This window comes from Engystomops pustulosus, chromosome 1 (assembly GCF_040894005.1).
Source record: "Engystomops pustulosus chromosome 1, aEngPut4.maternal, whole genome shotgun sequence".
In the NCBI taxonomy this organism is placed as follows: Eukaryota; Metazoa; Chordata; class Amphibia; order Anura; family Leptodactylidae; genus Engystomops; species Engystomops pustulosus.
Window position 1 is genome coordinate 149,847,659 of NC_092411.1, and position 20,914 is coordinate 149,868,572.

The 20,914-nt window shown below is 43.7% G+C and overlaps 1 protein-coding gene across 1 annotated transcript in view; it reads right to left on the reverse strand.

The window, feature by feature from the left end:
• Positions 1 to 7,187, reverse strand: part of MAP1S (microtubule associated protein 1S) — a 41,514-nt gene extending 34,327 nt beyond the window's left edge. The window contains exon 1 of the mRNA XM_072110529.1: positions 6,941 to 7,187. Within this exon, the coding sequence (XP_071966630.1) occupies positions 6,941 to 7,055 (115 nt within the window). The 5' untranslated portion in view covers positions 7,056 to 7,187. The remainder of the gene's footprint in view (positions 1 to 6,940) is intronic.
• Between the last annotated feature and the right edge of the window lie 13,727 nt (positions 7,188 to 20,914).

Sequence of the window (20,914 nt, forward strand, 5' to 3'; positions counted from 1 at the left end):
CATAGGCTGACACTGTGCCTGAAAAATGACGTCACAGACGCCATCTTTCAGGCACTGCCTTCAGGCATCTCTGGGGTCCCAACCGGACCCCAATGATGCCACAGCAACGATCAGCGTCCCCAAAAGCGGTTCGGGGGGGCAAGACCCCCAAAGGCATGTTAAATGCCGCGGTCGCGCTGACCGCGGCATTTAACGGGTTAAGCACCCGCGATCAGAGCTCACTCTGATCACGGGTGTTACACCCGGACCCCGTGTTTCCCGATGCTGGTTTGGCTCAGATCTTGAGCTGAACCGGCATCGGCTCAGCGTCAGATATATACACTGTCCGATCTGATATATCGGACACTGAGCGTTAACAGGTTGAGGGGACTTTTTTTTTTAAATAACTTTACTTAGCGGTTATAACTTTTTTTTTTACAGGTTGGCTTGAACAAGCGATGCTCTGAAAATTGTTATTCGATTTGTAAGCCGCATGACAGCAAAATAAATTATCCAGATATTTAAAAAATTATGAAAAATGTAAGGTAGACATGGGAAAGGTTATTCAGCAACTTATTTAGGTGGTAAATCTACCTGCCTGAAATGCAAATATTTTGAAACTTAAGGGGTTAAATAGAATAGAGGTTTTTTTTTTTATTTCAATATAATGTTTAAAGTTAAAAAAAAAAAAAAAAATGATAAGGGACACTTCAATAACACACTGGGGATCGCCTTCACCTTTTCAGCCCCACTCCTAGACAGGCACATGGACACAGCTCCTTCAGATTAAAATGATTGGGACAGTGGCACTAGACGGAGGAAAAATATTCTAAATTCAAACTATACAAAAAAAAAAAAAAAAAAAAAAAAACCTGATATTTACATTTTTTTTCAAATTTAAAAAACAGTTCTCTGTGGTAAATTATTTTTTTCCATTACATATAGGCTGATGAGTTCTTAAGAACTACAAAATGAAAGATCCTCTATTTAAAATATGTTCCACTCTTTCCAAGTACCAATTGTGCCATTTGCTGTGACCAGTCATCCTGTGATTGGAATACCATGGCAATTCTCCAACATAATGAGGCATGACTGCTCAGAACAGAGAACATTAGTGTTTGTATAAAACCACTATATGCCAGACAGGACAGTGTTCTAACAAGGCTCACTATGTTTCTACATTATACTAAACAAATTGTATTAAAAGGGAACCCATCAGCACAAATAGACCCAATAAAGCACTACCAGCATGTTAATCAGCTGAACACCTTCCAGATCATGGTCCAGTGTAGTAGCATCATCCAGAAAATTTACTTTACAAATTGTTTTAGTGAAGTCAAGGAGGTGGATAGTTTAACACTGCCTGAAATGCCCTAATTGATGGTCCTGCATCCAGGGACATCATTGACGGTGGGGCACATGTCATCAGTCACATAACAGGAGGTGTTCATAGGCAGTGAGAGCTAAACTTTAGTGTTATACTCTCCGCCTCCCTGACTTTATACATCCAACTTACTTCTACCAGTTTAGAATTTGGTGTCCCTGACAGGGTTCCCGAGGGTGAACTTGCACTCCTTGGTCCCATTACAGCAAAAAATAAATAAATACAATTGTAGAAATACAATTGTCACTGGGACTTTAAAAAAAAAAAAAAAAATTTGTCTGGGGTTACAATCAAAAAAAAATATATAGTTCCAACTTACATACAAATCCAACTTAAGAACTTTACTGCCTGTACTCTAACTGGACGCATAAAGGGATTGTCGGTCATTTCTTTTGTGTAATACAAAAGGCAGCATAGTGGACTGGGCCAAAAAAAAAAAACAAACCACAACACAACAAACCACCAATGAGGATTGCTGCTTAACATGCAATGCATTTTGCAGTGAGCGCACACTAGATTCCATGTGCGGAAAAACTTGCTTATGCTCGACTATATACGGTACTTTACACATAGCATTATAAAATAAAAACAAAGTAATTTTTCCACAAGTAACCAAAATCAGAAGCCTGTAAAAATGGACAAACCAGCAGCTTCCAGGCAACATGCCAAATAGAAAAAGCTCACTGTGCAGAGCAGACACGTAGTGTGACAGATGGTGGAAACTTTTGGTAATCCATTACTAATGTACAGTTTAAGATGCTTCATTCTCCTAGATTCATTCTCAAGCTCAAACACTCAGCTACAAAAAAAAAAAAAAACCACACCATCTGTATTACTTAACTTTGGTTTCCCATTGTCACTATTGTAGGTGTAAGATCTGCAATATGTGAACTGAGTTTTAGAAAACGGATACAATTTACTGTCCAAATAAGTAACAGAGCCACCACATCAGCACAGGACCTTACATAGTGTATATGGATACACCACTTTCTAGCCTTTATTAGCCACGCACCAGCATAAATAACCCTGTCCTTGTGATCAAAGGACTCTCCTAATCACATTGTCAATGTCCTTCACTTTATGAAGACTGGATGCACTCAAATTATACAGCAGAAAAGAAAAGTTGAGCCAAGAGGTTTTTACATGTCTTAATACATGATTGCATGCCATGGAAAACTGGGGCACTTGCTGGTGTCCAGGGGCATAACTAGGAGAGCTTGGGCCCCATAGATTTCCCCCCTTCCCCAAAAAAAAAATTTATACGATTGAACATACCGTATTTTCCGGACTATAAGGCGCACATAAAAGCCTTGGATTTCCTTGGAAATCCAAAGTGCGCCTTATAGTCCGGTGCGCCCTATATGAGGGCAGCGGACCATACTTACATAGGTCCCCGCTACCGGAGACAGCAGATCTCCAGCGGGACCTTTGTAAGTATGGTCCGCTGCCCTCCTCCACCTTCCCCGCGTCGCGTCTCGTCTTTGGGTCGCGTCTCTTCTCGTCGGGTATCCGCTCCGCCCCCGGACCTCCGCCACGCCCTCGGACCCTGCGCCTTATAGTCCAATGCGCCTTATATATGGAATTATTCCATATATAAGGCGCATCGGACTGATGCACCTTATATTCCGGTGCGCCTAATGGCCCGGAAAATACAGTATTTACACACATTTATATTATATACACACACACACACACACACAGATAAAGCTCTAAATTCATTCACTTTTATATACTCGTATACTGTTATACGCACGGCCTGACATAGAAATAAACGCAGCCAGCGAATTTTCACATATGAAAGTTCGCCAGCAGCAGAAAGTGCACAGACGCAGGGACAGCAACGCCCTGTGCCGGCCCACTCCCCGCCACCCGGACGTGCCCCTCCACACCCCACTGGCATGAAGGTAGTGGATTGGCGCATTAGGGTGAAAAAGTCCTGATAAATACCCCCATACTGTGTATACATACAGCATAAATACACATTCATACAGAAAATACACATATATATTCGTACACAAACATGCGCAGATAAAATTATTAACTTAGTTTATGGTCCTGGCGGGCAGTGCTTTTGGGAGGGGTGGAGCGTCTCCTTGAAGTAGGAAGACGGGGCGGGCGGATAGGAAGACCTGTCAGAGGGGGGCGGCTCCATGTTTAGCACAGGAGGCGTTACTGGGGTTCACAGGCAGGGGAGGGGAGAACAGCACTAAATTTTGCGTTCACATCCATCCCTGGTCACCTAGCAGCACGTGCCCCGTAGCAACCGCTACGACTGTTACGCCACTTCTGGTGTCCTATCTGTTGTGAGGATGATAAAACCCAGGTCTCCAAAATAGAACATGTACAAATTCAGTAATTTCTATGAACATGAAGACTAAAGTTTCCTTAAGTCTTTTTCAATTTTTTTTTTTTTTACTATGCTCATTCCAACTTTTTTATTTTTACAGAGATGGCTTGTTATCTGCGGCACAAATTGTTCTTTTTAGTGGCGCCATTTAACATTCGATGCAATGTACTGGAAAGCTGGCACCACAATAATACAGGTTAGCACAGCCCAATACAGAAAAAAGAAAAACCCATGCACTGATATGCATATGAATCCAAAAGAAGAAAAAAAGAAGCGGCTCATCAGTACAAGTCACAAACAATCATAACTTTATATATATTATACATATTCAAAATAATTTAAAATAACAAATGTACACAAAATATATGGCAGTGACCAAGGTGTAGGTCAACCACACAACGTGAATGCACCCAAAAGAAGTTTTCCAGCATATTGTTGACCAACAGTCCTCCAATCCACCGATTCCTGAGCAAGTATCACTCAACTCCGTTCCCATTGATGCTGGGTTTACATCACGTTTTTTTGTAAACACTAAGCATATATACGTTGGGAAAGCACAGAGGCATAGTTGTTGCATTCATCTGGCCACTAAATGTTCTTTCCAACCTGCTTTTTTTTGGCGGACTGAAGTAACAAGCTACGTCTTATCCTGCAGCCTCCACCTGAGCAACTTATGCATACGATGCTTCGCAGGACCTGGTGATGTCATCGTCCATATTAGGACAGCGACATCACTGTGGGGGGCACCTATCCCACTGTATAGGCATACATGTGTGTGTCCCAAGTTGTAAGGACACGCAGAATCCTCCCGACCTGTCCTTACAACGCATGACACAAAAGGTGCTGTGAACACAGTCTTACTTGAATAATGGCGAAGCCGAATTTACCTGGCCTTTGCGATACACAGAGCATAGAGGAATTCCTCTGGCTCTGTTCAGTTGATTGTAACACGACAGGCAGTAGAAAATAGTCATTTCTGGGGTTCCCTAGAGTTGGCAGGATAGTTCTTTTGGGTACCATGCACACAAACGTGTAAAGAATGTATTAAAATGGCCAGCATACGGCCCCATGTATTCCAATGGGCAATACGGCTAATACATGAGAAGGACTTATAAAAATATAGAGCATATCCACCATATTTATGTTCTGTACGGCCCATAGAAGTCAGCGGTAACGTAGAAAATACAGGCTGTATATGGCTCTTCACCGTATGCTGCCGTTTATATACATGCAGTAACCAGTACCACTGGGAGGTGCATTCTGTCAGCCAGCTATCCATCATTTGGCAGCCCGCCATATTTTATACGGATATGGTGCAAATCGTCCCGTATTTACGGACAAAATACAGCCATATATGCAGAACAGAAAAGACCATGCGGTCGTGTGAATATACCCTTGGGCTGTATGCACATGAACGTGTGCGGTCCCCAGGCCGCAAACTACTGGTGCATGGTCCTCTTTTTGTAGTCAGCAGTATGAGATCATTTTCTGAGCAGTTTGTCTGCCAAAACTGGCGTCTGTATGTCATCCATATTTGCAGATCCGCAAAAAAAAAAAAAATGATGGCTGGCAAATGATGTCATTACCTTGATTTATCCCACTGAAGACTCACATGATTGTCTTAAAAAGCAACGGTGGCATCCAATTTTTTCACATTTTCATAGACGGCAAGAATAGGACCTGCTGAGATTTCTACAGCCTGCTCTCGGATCCACGAAAAAGCATGTTCATGTTCTTCTGAAGTATTGTCATAGAATGGTCACACACCAGAAGATTGCAAGATGCTCAGCTGTGTTATCACAGCTAAGCACCCACACCCAGCATCAGAAAAGCGCCAATCCTGAGGGTTAGACACAGTGACCCATGTTTGACCACAGCATCTAAGGGGTTTAAGATGTTTCAGAGGGAGGAGCCTTCGTCTGTCACCATAAGCAACCCCAACAGTGATCATGGGGACATAATTGAATCAGGCAGCAACTTTGGGTCCATTGAAAGGCCCTATGTCAGTGATGGCGAACCTTTTAGAGACCGAGTGCCCAAACTACATCCAAAACCTACTTATTTACCCTGATGTGCCAATGTGCCATTTTAAGCAGTAACTTATTGCTACCTGTTCTTCCACTTCTTTAATTGTATCGGCCGCCTGATGCCACCAATTCAGTTGAAAGAAGGTGGGCAAATTCAGACTATCATTGTAGCTTCTCTCCAGTGTCTCTCTGTTTAGGAAGAATGATGGGTCCAGCAGGAGGACCTCCAAAGATAATGCACTTCTTTTAACACCTTCTCACTTTTCAAGCAGTTCCAAACAGTCAATAAAGTGTCGCTGTAAAATCGTGCTGAGCGCAGCATCTCATAAGTTGCCAAGACTGCAGGAAGATTTAATGCATTTCGTCCTGTTTGGTGAACTCTGTCCTAGGCTGAAGGCCTGAGTGCCCACAGAAAGGGCTCTGAGTGCCACCTCTGGCACCAGTGCCAAAGGTTCGCCATCACTGCCCTAGGTCTTCCTATACCATGTTTCAATTAACAAATAGGAATTCTGGTCCATAAAAAAACAAAAACAAAAAAATGCACTGTATTATACAAGTCAGTGTCCCCTTATGTATCAAAAGTGTTACCCAAAGACAACCCTATGAATTTGGTATTGCTGTATTCATAGTGACATGGAATAAAAAGTTACCTTTAGAACATTGCATTGTACATGCAGCAACTTTATTAGTAAAAACAATGGCAGAATAGATAGTTATATATACACACTGTATAGAAAGTGTTACTTGTAATGCAAGAGGATATGTGAAACTTCATTGTGTTTTGCAAAAAAAAAAAAATCCCCCAAGGGGTTTAGTAAAGGGTTAAAGCTTAGAAGACTGAGAAGGATGTCAAGTGACAAGTGATGGCCATAGCACCCCTAGGGATTAGAGGGGGCTACCATTATTACACACTTGGGTGATGACCAGGTGCATAGTGTGTTTGTACTACGGTACAAGTCACCCTGACACCTGCATAAACACATTCACTCCCTCAGTACACAGTCAGCAGCTGCCTCTCCACAGTAGGGAGGAATGCAGGAGTAATGCAGGGTGCAGGAGGGTGCACCCCACCCGGCAGACCCTGGAGAATAGCGCCCATACCCTCACACTACTATATAGGGAAGGAGCAGAAAGGCGAGAATACGTGTGCTGGCTGCAGACGAGACCGGGCCGGCCACACCCGGCTCCACCCCGGGATCTCACCTCTCTTCAGCTCACTCACTGCCCGCTTCACCAAGCCGGGTCCACGACACATGTCCCCACACAGTACCAGACAGGAGCAGCACTGATGCCCAGGACCCGCCCGAGTAGCCGCCATCTTGCATGTGACATCAACACGCAAAGCTGGACTGAGAATGAAGTCAGCGGCTGCCGGAGACCAGGACACGCCCACTAAGGCCCCGTTACGCCCAGTGCAGGCCGACACACACGACCCTCAGCCTCTTGGACCCGCCTTTTAAGGGCGGTCATAGAGGAAAGGGATCGCCAGCGCCTTCCCTTGAGTCTGTGGCTGCTGAGGTTGGCGGCTTGTGATGTTTTATAGCTCATTACATCCTACAACATGATGGATCACTCGGAAGCGTGTGACTGGAGGCAGACGCACACATACCGCACTTGGCTGTTTACTTTTACGACCAATCAAATCACTTCTTTGGTTTTGAAACGAAATTTAGGATAATTATTAATTTAGCATAATTATCCTAATAATCAGTTTAGGATAGTAATCAATTATAAAGTGAATTATTTATAATTTATGGTACTATGGACATATGGGAAAGAGGCAAGGGCCTCCTAAGGCTTCTGTTTCCAGGTGAGACCTCAGCTTCTGCACCCTCCTAAAGGGGTAGTTTCATCTGCCCTATACATACATTTCTTAACCCCTAGGGGACACAGCCTATTTTGGCCTTAAAGGAAACCTACCACTTGTAGTGGCAGGTTTCCGATGGCAATACCGGGCACCAGCTCAAGGTGAGCTGGTGCCCAAGCTTATTTTAGTTAGTGTTTTAAACCGCGGTATCGCGGTTTAAAACACTTTTTAAACGTTATAGCCGGCGCAGGCAGGTACGCGCTCGGCGCTTACCGTGCACGCGGCTACATAGCAAGTGAAGGAGAGCCGCGCGCATGGTAAGCGCCGAGTGTGTACCTGCCTGCACCGGCTATAACGTTTAAAAAGTGTTTTAAACCGCGATACCGCGGTTTAAAACACTAACTAAAATAAGCTCGGGCACCAGCTCACCTTGAGCTGGTGCCCGGTATTGCCATCGGAAACCTGCCACTACAAGTGGTAGGTTTCCTTTAAGGACGCGGCCCCATTCTTCAAATCTGACCTGTGTCACTATAAGTGGTTATAGTTTTGGAACGCTATGAGATATCCAGGGGATTTTGAGATTGTTTTCTCGTGACACATTGTACTTCAAATTAGTTTAAAAATTTGGATGATATCTTTTGTGTTTAGTTATGAAAAAAAACAAAATTTGGAAAAACTTTGGAAAAATTCTTTATTTTCAACGTTCTAAATTCTCTACTTTTGATGCAGATAGTCATAGCTCCCAAATAAATTCATAACTTACATTTCCCAAATGTCTGCTTTATGTTGGCATGGTTTTTTAAGATTCCACATATTTTACTAGAATGTTATGAGGCTCAGAATTTAGGTATCATTTTTCACATTTTTTGTAAAATCACCAAAACCCGCATTTAGATGGACCTGCTCAACTTCTAATTGACACTGAGAGGCCTAAATAATAGTGAGACTCGTAAATTACCCCATTGTGGAAACTACACACCTCAACGTATGAAAAACAACTTTTAAGAAGTTTGTTAACGCTTTACGTGTTTTATAGGGGTTAAAACAAAATGGAGGTGCAGTCTGCAAATTGTAATATTTTTTCACAATACACCCATTTTGGGTGGAAAATTAAACATTTACAATGGATTAAATGAATAAAGGCTCCACAAAGTTTGTTACCCAATCTCTCCCGAGTACACAGATACTCTATATGTGGTGGTAACCTGCTGTATGGGCGCACGGCCGGGCATAGAAGGGAAGGAGGCGCCATCCAGATCAGATTTGCTATGTCACATTGTACAGGCTATAATTTTTTTCTTTTTTTTAATGTGGACCTATAGGGGCTTATTTCTTTTGCCACATGAGATGCACTTTTCTGGTACGTAATTTGGGGGAATCTATAGGCTAATTGGTGAGATTTTATTAACTCTTTGTTGGTGGAGGAAATGAAAATCATCACTTTTCAGGAAGATTTTTATGGGGTTTTTTTTTTGCCCGTATAGTATATTATATTATTCTATATTATTTTTATTCTATGGGTCGCCACGATTACAAAAAGACCTCATTTATATAGATTTTTTATTTTTTTTCCCATTTTTACTGCATAAAAAGTAATTTGGCAAAAATGTTGTTAATTTTAGCATCACCGTCTTTCATATGCATAACTTTTTTATTTTTTGCCTCACAAATCTGTTTAAGGGCTTATTTTTTGCGAGAAGGATTGTTCTTTTTAGTGGTCTTATTTTAGAGTGCATAACATTTTTTAAATCCCTTTTTAGAGCATTTTTATAGGGTATTAAATATAGGGTGAAAATGATCTTTTTTCTGGAGCTTTTTTTTGTTTTGTTTTTTACGGGGTTCACTTTGCGGATCTTCTGTTTTATTATGCAGATTGTTACGGACGCAGGGATACCAAATATGTGGGGGTTTTGTGTATTTTATTCAATTGTACTGAATAAAAACCAATTTGGAGAAAATCTTGTTCATTTTAGCATCATCATCTTTTCATATGCATAACTTTTTTATTTTTCGGCTGACAAATCTGGTTAGGGGCTTATTTTTTGCGAGAAGAGTTGTTCTTTTTAGTGGGCTTATTTTGGAGTGCATAACATTTTTTAAATTACTTTTTAGAGCATTTTTTGATAGGGTATAATTAAAAATTATCTTTTTTCGGAACGTTTTTGCGGTTTTTTTTCTACGGCGTGTACCGTGCGGGTCCAGTAACGATTCTGTTTTATTATACAGATTGTTACGGACGCGGCAATACCAAATATGCGGGGTTTTTTGTGTTTTTGTGTTTTTTATACTTTATTAAGTGTTTTTATGGGAAAGTGACATTTTAGGGGCTTATATTTTTATGTATTTATTTTTTATTTATTATAATGTGTAGTGTTAAGTGTTTTTGCATATTTTTACTTATACATACTTGAACTTAAACCAGTGATGCTCTGATCACTGGTTTAAGTTCAATACACTGCTCTACAATACTATTTTATTGTAGAGCAGTGTAAACTGTCTGAGCAAGCTTGCGCATGCTCAGACAGTTTACAGCCAGACCCGGAAGGGGTCTGGCTGCCATGGAGACCGGGCAGCTCCGGGGCACATGCCAGTCCTCGGAGCTGCCCAGAAGTGGATCGGATCCCCCGGTAAGCGGCACGGGGGATCCGATCCACAGCGCAAACACCCTTACACGCCGCGGTCATGTTTGACCGCGGCGTGTAAGGGGTTAACACCCGCGATCGGAGCCGGCTCCGATCGTGGGTGTTAGCGCAGGCTGTCAGCTGTACTAGACAGCTGACAGCCGCTGCTTCTGGTACCGGCTCCGTTCGTGAGCCGGTGCCAGAAGCAGGACGTTATAGAACGTCCCCGTGCGCTAAGCATCTAGCCCCGGGGACGTACTATAACGTCCTGGTGCGCCTAGGGGTTAAGTTGGATGTTATTTAAAAAAAAACATTTTACCATTGTGTGGATAATTTCTCATAATTGTAGACATCTAAGAGGTTTAAGATGTTTCAGAGGAAGGAGCCTTCCTCAGTCACCTCAGCAACCCCAGCATTTCCCTTAGAAATGAGATTGTAGCCCTTGGATACGAGTGATTGCACAAATAGTTTCTACATATAAAATACTGTACATCCCACAGCCGTCCGGTGGTACAGAACGCTTAATCAAGTGTGCTGGCAGGGCTCATTAGTGCATGTCTGATCAGTGCTGCCAGAGTGCGGTGATGGTCATGTCCAGGAACAGCCACATTTGTGGGAAATTACCTTCACACAGGAACTTTTTTAAAAATAAAATAAAATTGAATAAATGTTTGACAGATGAATTAAATTAAATGTGAATGAGAACATCCCTCGTTAGAAATATGTTCTGTGGAAATGTTAGGACACAGTAATCACACACTGAACATAGTTTGACAATAAAGGGAACAATTGGGCAGATTAAGCATCCTTTTCGAAACAGAATTCTGTCATTATTTGCACCAGTAAGGCTGGGTTCACAGGCTGGGTTCACATCACGTTTTGTGCCATACATTGTAATGGGCACATGCTCCTGTGTACAGGGAACCGTGTGCCACATTTATTATGCAGTGTCCCATAGAATTATGTTGCACACCCTATGTTAAAGGTGCACCAAAAAAGTTGGTGCACTCTGTTGGAGCAGAGTAGTGTCCGACAGAAATGTGCCGCACACTCTATGTTAAAGGTACACCAAAAAAAAAGAATGTGGGCAGGGGGAGCCAGATTCCTGAAGAATGCACGCCACTATTCATGAATCTGGTGCACTCTGCACACTTCGCAGGCAAGCTGCACCTAGTGTACACTAGTGATGGGAATTCCGTCTCTTCTTAGTGAGCTGGCTCATTAGGCTCAGCTCACTAAGAAGAGCCGGCTCTTCTGGCTCCTGAACGACTCCCTATTAAATATATAATAGGGAGTCTCAGGCCAGTGAGTCATTGGACACTACACCACTTTTAACCCGAATTTATCGGGCTAAAGGGGGTGTGGTGAGCCGTTTAGGGGCCGGGTTTAGTGAGCCATCGGCTCACTGACCGGAGCCGGCTGAGGTCGTTCACAAACAAGAGCCGGCTCTTTATTTGGTGTACCTTTAACATAGAGTGTGCAGCACATTTCTGTCAGACACTACTTGACTACTAAATGTATTACAGTGTAATACTTACACTGTAATAATTACACAGTTTGACTGTACACCGGAACGCCCCTTTCAGTGCAGAATTTTATGTCATGTAGGGCAGTGATTTTCAACCTTTTTTGAGCCGCGGCACACTCTTTATACTTAGAAAATCCTGGGGCACACCACCAACCAAAATAGCACAAAATGACACTAAAACAGTCATAAAAGGCCTAACCTTTACTAATAAAAAACCCCTAGCGCCCTCCCTTTACTAATAAAAACCTCTAGCGGCCTCCCTTTACTAATCAAAAGCCCATAGCGGCCTCCCTTTACTAATCAAGAGCCCCTAGCGACCTCCCTTTACTAATTAAGAGCCCCTAGCGGCCTCCCTTTACTAATTAAGAGCCCCTAGCGGCCTCCTTTTACTAATCAAAAGCCCCTAGCGGCCTCCCTTTACTAATTAAAAGACCCTAGCGGCCTCCCTTTACTAATTAAAAGCCCCTAGCGGCCTCCCTTTACTAATTAAGAGCCCCTAGCGGCCTCCCTTTACTAATTAAGAGCCCCTAGCGCCCTCCCTTTACTAATTAAAAGACCCAAGCGGCCTCCCTTTACTAATTAAGAGCTCCTAGCGGCCTCCCTTTACTAATTAAAAGACCCTAGCGGCCTCCCTTTACTAATTAAAAGACCCTAGCGGCCTCCCTTTACTAATTAAGAGCCCCTAGCGGCCTCCCTTTACTAATTAAAAGACCCTAGCGGCCTCCCTTTACTAATTAAGAGCCCCTAGCGGCCTCCCTTTACTAATTAAGAGCCCCTAGCGGCCTCCCTTTACTAATTAAAAGGCCCTATAGGCCGCCCTTTACTAATTAAAAGGCCCTAGAGGCCTCCCTTTACTAATTAAAAGGCCCTGGAGGCCTCCCTTTTCTAATTAAAAGGCCCTAGAGGCCCCCTTTACTAATTAAAAGGCCCTAGAGGCCCCCTTTACTAATTAAAAGGCCCTAGAGGCCCCCCTTTACTAATTAAAAGGCCCTAGAGGCCCCCCTTTACTAATTAAAAGGCCCTAGAGGCCACCCTTTACTAATTAAAAGGCCCTAAAGGCCTCCCTTTACCAATTAAAAGGCCCTAGAGGCCCCCCTTAAGTAATAAAAAGCCCCAGCCTCCCTTTACTAATAAAAAAAAGACCCTAGCTTCCTTCATTATACAAATAATAACATTATATACTTACCCTTGATGTCTTCTTCCGCGTAACTTCTCTCCTAATGGCGATCCGCCCATCTTCTGTAGCTCCTGCACCGCGCGGCCCATGTCACGTGACTTACGCGACCTGACGTCAGGTCGCGTCAGTCACGTGACATGGGCCGCGCGGTGCAGGAGCTACAGAAGATGGACGGATCGCCGACGCGGGGCTTGTTGGTAAGCATGGGGGCCAAAACACGGGGGTGCGGCGGCAGCGCTACACAGGGGCTCCCCGCGGCACACTCAACCATGTGTCGCGGCACACTAGTGTGCCGCGGCACACTGGTTGAAAATCACTTATGTAGGGTATAGTGCATGTTTGCAATAAAAAGAATGTACAAAGTCAGACAAAAAACTGGCACAGGGGCTTTAATAAGTGTGGGCCAAGTTCCTTAATTCTAAATGTAATTGAATTGTGTTTACAGTGAGTTAATAAGTACAACATGTGAATGCACCCTTGAAGGGTAAAATATTGCTCCCACCCACGCTGTTTGATGAGTAAGAGAGGATGGTGTCTTTAGAAGGGATTTTACCAGTTGTTAGTGGGTGTGAAATTGACACTAAACAGAGAGACAGAGTGATTAGAGAGACAGGGAGAGAAACAGAGATACAGGTGTTGTGTGATGTCTTTCTGCTCTACTTCTGTAAGAGCATCCTGGTTACTTTATAGTGGAAATCCCGGCACTGCTCCTTATAGGCTAAACATAACAGTACACAGAACAGTACACATATTGTCATATTAGTGCTCTCTTAACCCCTTAGGGATGTGGCCCTTTTTTCGTTTTTGCATTTTAATTTTTCACTCCCCACCTTCAAAAATCTGTAACTTTTATTTTTCCATGTAAAGAGCTCTGTTTGGGCTTGTGGTCTGCGAAACAAATTGAACTTCATAGTGATGGTATTTATTATTCCATGCCGTGTACTGGTAAGTGGGAAAAAAATTCAGAATGCAGTGAAAATGATGAAAACCCCCCAAATCACATGTCTGTTTTATTCTTTGGCTCGGTACGATCACGAGGGTACCAAATTTGTACAGGTTTTATAATGTTTTCATACATTTAAAAAAATTAAAACCTTGTGTACAAAAAAAAATTCTTCATTTTGCCATCTTCTGGCACTAATAACTTTTTCATACTTCAGTGCGCGGAGCTGTGGGTGGTGTAATTTTTTGCGACTTTTGATGATGTTTTTAATGCTTTCATTTTGAGGACTGTATGGGCTTTTGGTCACTTTTTATAGAATTTTTTATATTTTTCAAAATGGCAAAAAAGGGGCATTTTCGACTCTGGGCGCCAATTTCTGTTACGGGGTTAAACGCTGGGAAAAATCGCTAATATATTTTCATTTTAGGATGCGATGATACCTCATCTGTTTAATTGTTTTTATTGTTTATTTATATCAGTTCTAGGGAAAGGGGGGTGATTTAAACTTGAACTTTTTTTACTATTTTTCACATATTTTTTAAATTTTTGAAAATTTTTTTTTACCATTATTTTAGATCCTCCAGGGTAATTTAACCCTGCAGGGTCTGATTGCTAATACTATATACTGCAATACTACTGTATTGCAGTATATACCAATTTTACTATGATTTTTAATAGCCTGCCCTCTGCTGGCTATTAGAAATCATTGCACCTGGCAAGCCTACGAGCCTCAATGAGACTCTAGGCTGCCATAGCAACCGATCGCCGCCCTCCGATGACATTCCAGGGGGCGGCGATCGGCCATCCATGATGGCGGCCGGCATTTAACGGTAAGTTAGGTGCCACGGTCGGGTTCGACCACGGCACTTAACAGGTTAACTGCAGCAGCGACAGGCGGGTGTTGGCTGTATTATACAGCCGTTACCCGCTGTGTATGGAGAGAGCTCAGCTCGTGTTAAAACTGATGATGAAACTTAAGCAACTAAGGGGAAAGTGTCTAACTAAGGCCGCGGTCACATGTACCGCTAGGTGTCCGCAGGGGCGCACCTGCCATGAGGCGAGTTGAGAATCTCACCTCAGGCGGCACGCCACCTGCTGGACGAGGGAGCGGCATTGTGCGCCCGCCCGTCCATGCTGCCAGTCTGCCTATGCTGCCGCTGGAACCCCCACCCGTGCTGCCGCCCACCGGACCGTGCTGCCGCCCGCTGGCCTGTCCTGCTGACCGCCTGACCGCCCGCCCAAGCTGACACACAACCCCCCCCTGCATGCCGGCTGGCACATCCTCTTTCCTGCCAGCCGGCACATCCTTTTACCCGCTGGCCGCCACATCTTCCTGAGCACCTGTCTGCTCCGCTCCCTCTGTCCCGTTCATCTCCGCTCCCCCCTCCTCCACTCTGCTCCGCTCCCTCTGTCCCGTTCATCTCCGCTCCCCCCTCCTCCACTCTGCTCCGCTCCCTCTGTCCCGTTCATCTCCGCTCCCCCCTCCTCCACTCTGCTCCGCTCCCTCTGTCCCGTTCATCTCCGCTCCCCCCTCCTCCACTCTGCTCCGCTCCCTCTGTCCCGTTCATCTCCGCTCCCCCCTCCTCCACTCCGCTCCCTCTGTCCCGTTCATCTCCGCTCCCCCCTCCTCCACTCTGCTCCGCTCCCTCTGTCCCGTTCATCTCCGCTCCCCCCTCCTCCACTCTGCTCCGCTCCCTCTGTCCCGTTCATCTCCGCTCCCCCCTCCTCCACTCTGCTCCGCTCCCTCTGTCCCGTTCATCTCCGCTCCCCCCTCCTCCACTCTGCTCCGCTCCCTCTGTCCCGTTCATCTCCGCTCCCCCCTCCTCCACTCTGCTCCGTTCCCTCTGTCTCGTTCATCTCCGCTCTACTCCGCTCGGAGTTAATTGTCCTGTTATTTTCCGCTCCCTCCACTTCCTCCGCTATGCTCCGTTCCCCCCCTCCTTCGCTCCGTCCCCCCCCCTCTCCTCCACTCCGCTCCGCTCCCCCCCCTCCACTCCGCTCCGCTTGTGATCTGATGTGTGTATGTATGTGTATATATATGTGTATATGTATGTGATGTGTGTATGTATGTGTATATATCTGTATATATGCATGTGATGTGTGTATGTAATGTGTATATGTATGTGTATGTGCACATGTATGTGATGTGTGTATGTAATGTGTATATGTATGTGTATGTGCACATGTATGTGATGTGTGTATGTAATGTGTATATGTATGTGATGTGTATGTTTATATGTGTATATATGTATTCCGTATGCATTTTATACTACATGGTGGTGCGCTGTATGTGTTTTATTCTACATGGCGGTACACTACATGCATTTTATACTACATGGCGATATGCTGTATGCATTATATACTACATGGCGATATTCTGTATGCATTTTATACAACATGGGGGGATGCTGTATTCATTTTATACTACATGGCGATATTATGTATGCATTTTATACTACAGGCGATATGCTGTATGTATTATATACTACATGGCGATATTCTGTATGCATTTTATGCTACATGGGGGGACGCTGTATGCATTTTATACTACATGGCGATATGCTGTATGTATTTTTTACTACATGGCAATATGCTGTATGCATTTTATACTACTTGGGGGGGATGCTGTATGCATTTTATACTACATGGGAGGAGAAGCTGTATGCATTTTATACTACATGGCGATATGCTGTATGTATTTTATACTACATGGGGGACGCTGTATGTATTTTATTCTACATGGGGGGACGCTGTATGTATTTTATACTGCATGGCGGGACGCTGTATGCATTTTATACTACATGCGCGGGGAAGCTGTATGCATTTTATACTACATGGCGATATGCTGTATGTATTTTATACTACATGGGGAGACGCTGTATGTATTTTATACTACATGGGGGGACGCTGTATGTATTTTATACTACATGGGGGTATGCTGTATGCATTTAATACTACATGGCAGTATGCTGTATGCATTTAATACTACATGGCAGTATGCTGCATGCATTTTATACTACATGGCGGCATGCTGTATGCATTTAATACTACATGGTGGCACACCGTATACATTTTATACCACATGGCAATATGCTGTATGCAGTTTATACTACATGGTGGCAAGCTGTATTCATTTAATACTACATGGCGGCATGCTGTATGCATTTTATACTACATGGCGGTAGGCTGTATGCATTTTATACTACATGGCGGTACGCTGTATGCATTTTGCATTGCTTTATTTTCACACCAAACCAATATTATGGATCTGGTCCTGAAACTCCCTGAAATATTACATATATGGGTGGGGGGGGGGCGTCTCTCTTTGGCTCGCCTCAGGCAGCAGACAGGCTTGGTACACCCCTGGGTGTCCGTCATAACGCGACGCTAGCGCACAGGGGGAGGTCCTCGGCCCGAACGCACATGCGTTTCCAGGGAAACGCATGCGATTGTTAAGCCGATCTCATGCGTTTCTCATGAGTACAATGTCTATTCTTAGGACACAGGTATCCAGCACTCTACCCCAAGTATATATGTATCCAGCACACTAGCCCCCCAGTATATAAGTATCCAGCACACTGCCTCCCAGTATATAGGTATCTAGCGCACACCCCCCCAGTGTATAGGCAGAACAGTGCACATTGTCCCCTGTATACAGGTATCCAGCATACTGCCCCCAGTATATTGGTATTCAGCAAACTGCCCCCCAGTGAATAATTAGCCCAGCACACAGCCCCCCATAATATGGGTAACCAACACACTGCCCCCAGTATATAGGTATCCAGCACACAGCCCCCAGTGTATTGGTATTCAGCAAACTGCCCCCCAGTGAATAATTAGCCCAGCACACATCCCCCCATAATATAAGTATCCAGCATACATCCCCCAGTATATAGGCTAAGGACATGGATCTGCCCGCACTACTGCTAAGGAATCCTGGAGAGAAAAGGAGCTGATTTGAGCACTGGAAGGTGAATACTGAGTTTATTTTTTTTATGTGCTGGGGCAGTGAGTGCGCCCTGAACAGAAACGGGCCTGCCCTAGCCCCTTTGTAAACTGGCTTTACAGACTGTTACACTCTCTAGGCATTCCCCCTACTTCCTCACCGCCTGTGCAGTGAGCAGGATTGCAGTTAAGAACAAACCTACAGAAGCTATCTTGTATGTAATCCGTGGACTGTCTATACTGGCAACTTTAGAGTTTCTGCAAAAGTGGAAAAAACGAACCCATCAAAAAATGTATTTCATAAACTGTCCCCTTCCCTTCTGTGCTATTCTGTTTGCCAAAAGAACTATTCCTGGACAGATAAATTACATAAGGGGGAATATTTAGGATGCTGCGCTATCAAAAATTGCTGTATAGGAACCCAGTAAGACACAGAACAAAAGGAGTATTGTTTGGATTTTGCTGATTTAAGCTGTAATTATCGCTGATCTCCCCCCTGCAGGTGGGTATACAATTAGATGCTCGGCAGTGACCAAAGTGAGAAGGGCTCTCGTCTCTCTGGACGTGGTGGCCTACCATGTACCTGGGGCTCTGGTGTCTGCCCCAGTCACCATAGATGCTTTGAAAGCATTTGACAATGTTCGTTGAGATTGGCTAGGGTAGGTACTACAGCATATGGGATTTGAAGGTCCTTTTTCTAAATATCTGACCTCCATGTATGGAAACCCTAGTGCTAGGATAAGTACTCTGGGATTTCTCTCAAGGAGATTTCTGCTGCAGCACGGTATACAGCAGGGGTGTCTTTTGTCACCTTTACTGTTTAACTTGGCAGTGGAACCCCTGGTGCATGCACTGGCACATACTCCAGAATTTGAAGGAATAACAATTGGCGGAAAGGCCTTACACTTAAGCCTTATTCGCAGATGATCTCATTTTATTCATGAAGGACCTGGTGAGTCACCTGCCAGAAGTTTTATCCCTCTTTGAACGTTTCAGTGAGTTCTCCAGATTCCAGGTGAATAAGTCAAATTGCAAGATTCTTTTCTTGGGCCCCAGGAGTGGTAGTGAGTGGGAACCTGCTAGTGTCTCTGACATACCCGTATGCCGCAATGCCACAATTGGGTGAGATACCTGAGCATCAAAATAGACAGAACTTTGAAGTTGTAATATCGGCTGAATTATTCTCCATTATTCCAAAAGATCTCCCATTAGTTGCGGCATTCTCATTGTTGGGACATAATCAACTCATCAAAATGATGAGTGTCTAGAAACTGCTATATCTGATGCTGATGCTAACACTCCTCTTAAAGCTCAAGGATGCAATGTCCCTAAATAAAACCATTTCACATTTTCTCTGGAGGGGTAACCTGATGACAGTGAAGGATAAGTGCGGAATAAATTTCCCAGTTGTACGATATTACATTCTGGCATGTCTCTTCAGGCATGTGACTGATTGGCTCAAGGGCTCCGGCAGCTTCTCTGATTTTACACTGGAATCATCTTTTTGCTCCCCATGGGATTTACAGACTCTTCTACATGTACCTCTGGGTAAGCTATTGGCCTCCGTTAAGAGGGTGATATTGATCAAAGACACCATAGTGGAATGTGTTAATGAAATACTCCTCTACAGTGGCCATTTTGGACCAAGAAAACCAAACAGCAGCCATCTTAGACAAAGCGGACATTTTAGTTTTAGCCAGGGGGGCTGACCTGCTCACAGCTAATGTCACTATTGTTTAGAAGTTGCTGTGTTTTAATTTTAGCTCTTATCTGTCTGAAGTTTCTAACAGCATGTCCCAAGTGTCAAGCCCCTGCAATTGACCTTTTTCACTGTCTTTTTATCTAGATAATATTCTCATTTGTTCTCAAGACCACACATATTGAACATGACAATTACATGTACTATTGAGGTTTTATCAAAACCAATTGTTTGGGGTTCAAAAGATTACTTTTTTGGGGGTACTGTAACATTTGTGCCCATTCGATCTTCAATGTCAACCTCCATAAAGTATAACAGAAGATGCTCAAATGTGATTTTGTACTTGGTTTGTAATCTGTTCCGCATTACTCTGCCTTACTTCACTGGCTGTCTTAATTGATTTTTACTACAATCTTCTGTCTCCTGTTGGCTAGAAGGTAGGAGGTAAGTAGGTCGGGACAGCTGAGTTTGTCTCATGGTATTATGGCTTACAGTGCACGTCTTTCCTTTTCTTTTCCATTCTATTGACTGTTTTAGCAATTCGCTAAAAAGATGCCTCTGTCTGCCAGTATGGTTTATGGACACGTTTAGCATTCCTGGCTTACACACCAAAGTGTCTCAAAGACCCGATGTGCTTTACTGATGCAAATGCAGATGCAGGATAAGTTGCTGAACTGGAATTAAGCAGATAAATGTAACTATTGCATGTTGCAACAAAGTTAACATTTCCGACTTCTGTATTGTTTATACAATGCAGTAAGGCACTCTGTTCACATTTTTTCTTGAAGCTTCAGGATTTCACGTTATGTTTTTAACTAAATAGGGTTTATGCCTCATTTTATGCCTCATGCCTGTATCAGTAAAAAATGGATTCCTCCAAAGAACAGCAAAAAACGTTAGCCACAATATGGAATCAGAAGGGTTCATTTTTGTCTTAAGTACTAATTTATTTTTGATCAGTTAAAAACTGTGATATCTTAACAGGTGTATAGGAGAGTGCTCACCTGGTCACCACTTGGTATAATGCAATAGAAGCCCACTCAGCAGTATAGTCTCATTTGGGTCTAGTCTAGAATCCTTAAATGACAGATGGTTGCTCTTGCATCTCCCTACCATAGTGATATATGATGCAAGGAGTCCCTTCTTCCCAGAAGAAACAGCAACCAAACATCACATATTGAGACATCATATGCAGTAGACATAACACAGTGGAGATTAATCAACTACCTAAAAGAAAAACTGTATTTGTTGCCCCTAGCAACCAAATTGCTGCACAGCTGTAATTCCCTAGAGCGCTATAAGAAACAAAATGCAGCATTGTGATTGGTTAATACGGACAATGAGACAATTTTTTCCTTTAGACTTGTCAGGTTTGCTGGGGAGAATGCTGGGACTTCTAGTTCTTCTGGTGGTGCTAGCAGCGTTCTCCGACCTCCGGCGCTTATCCGCGCAAACTC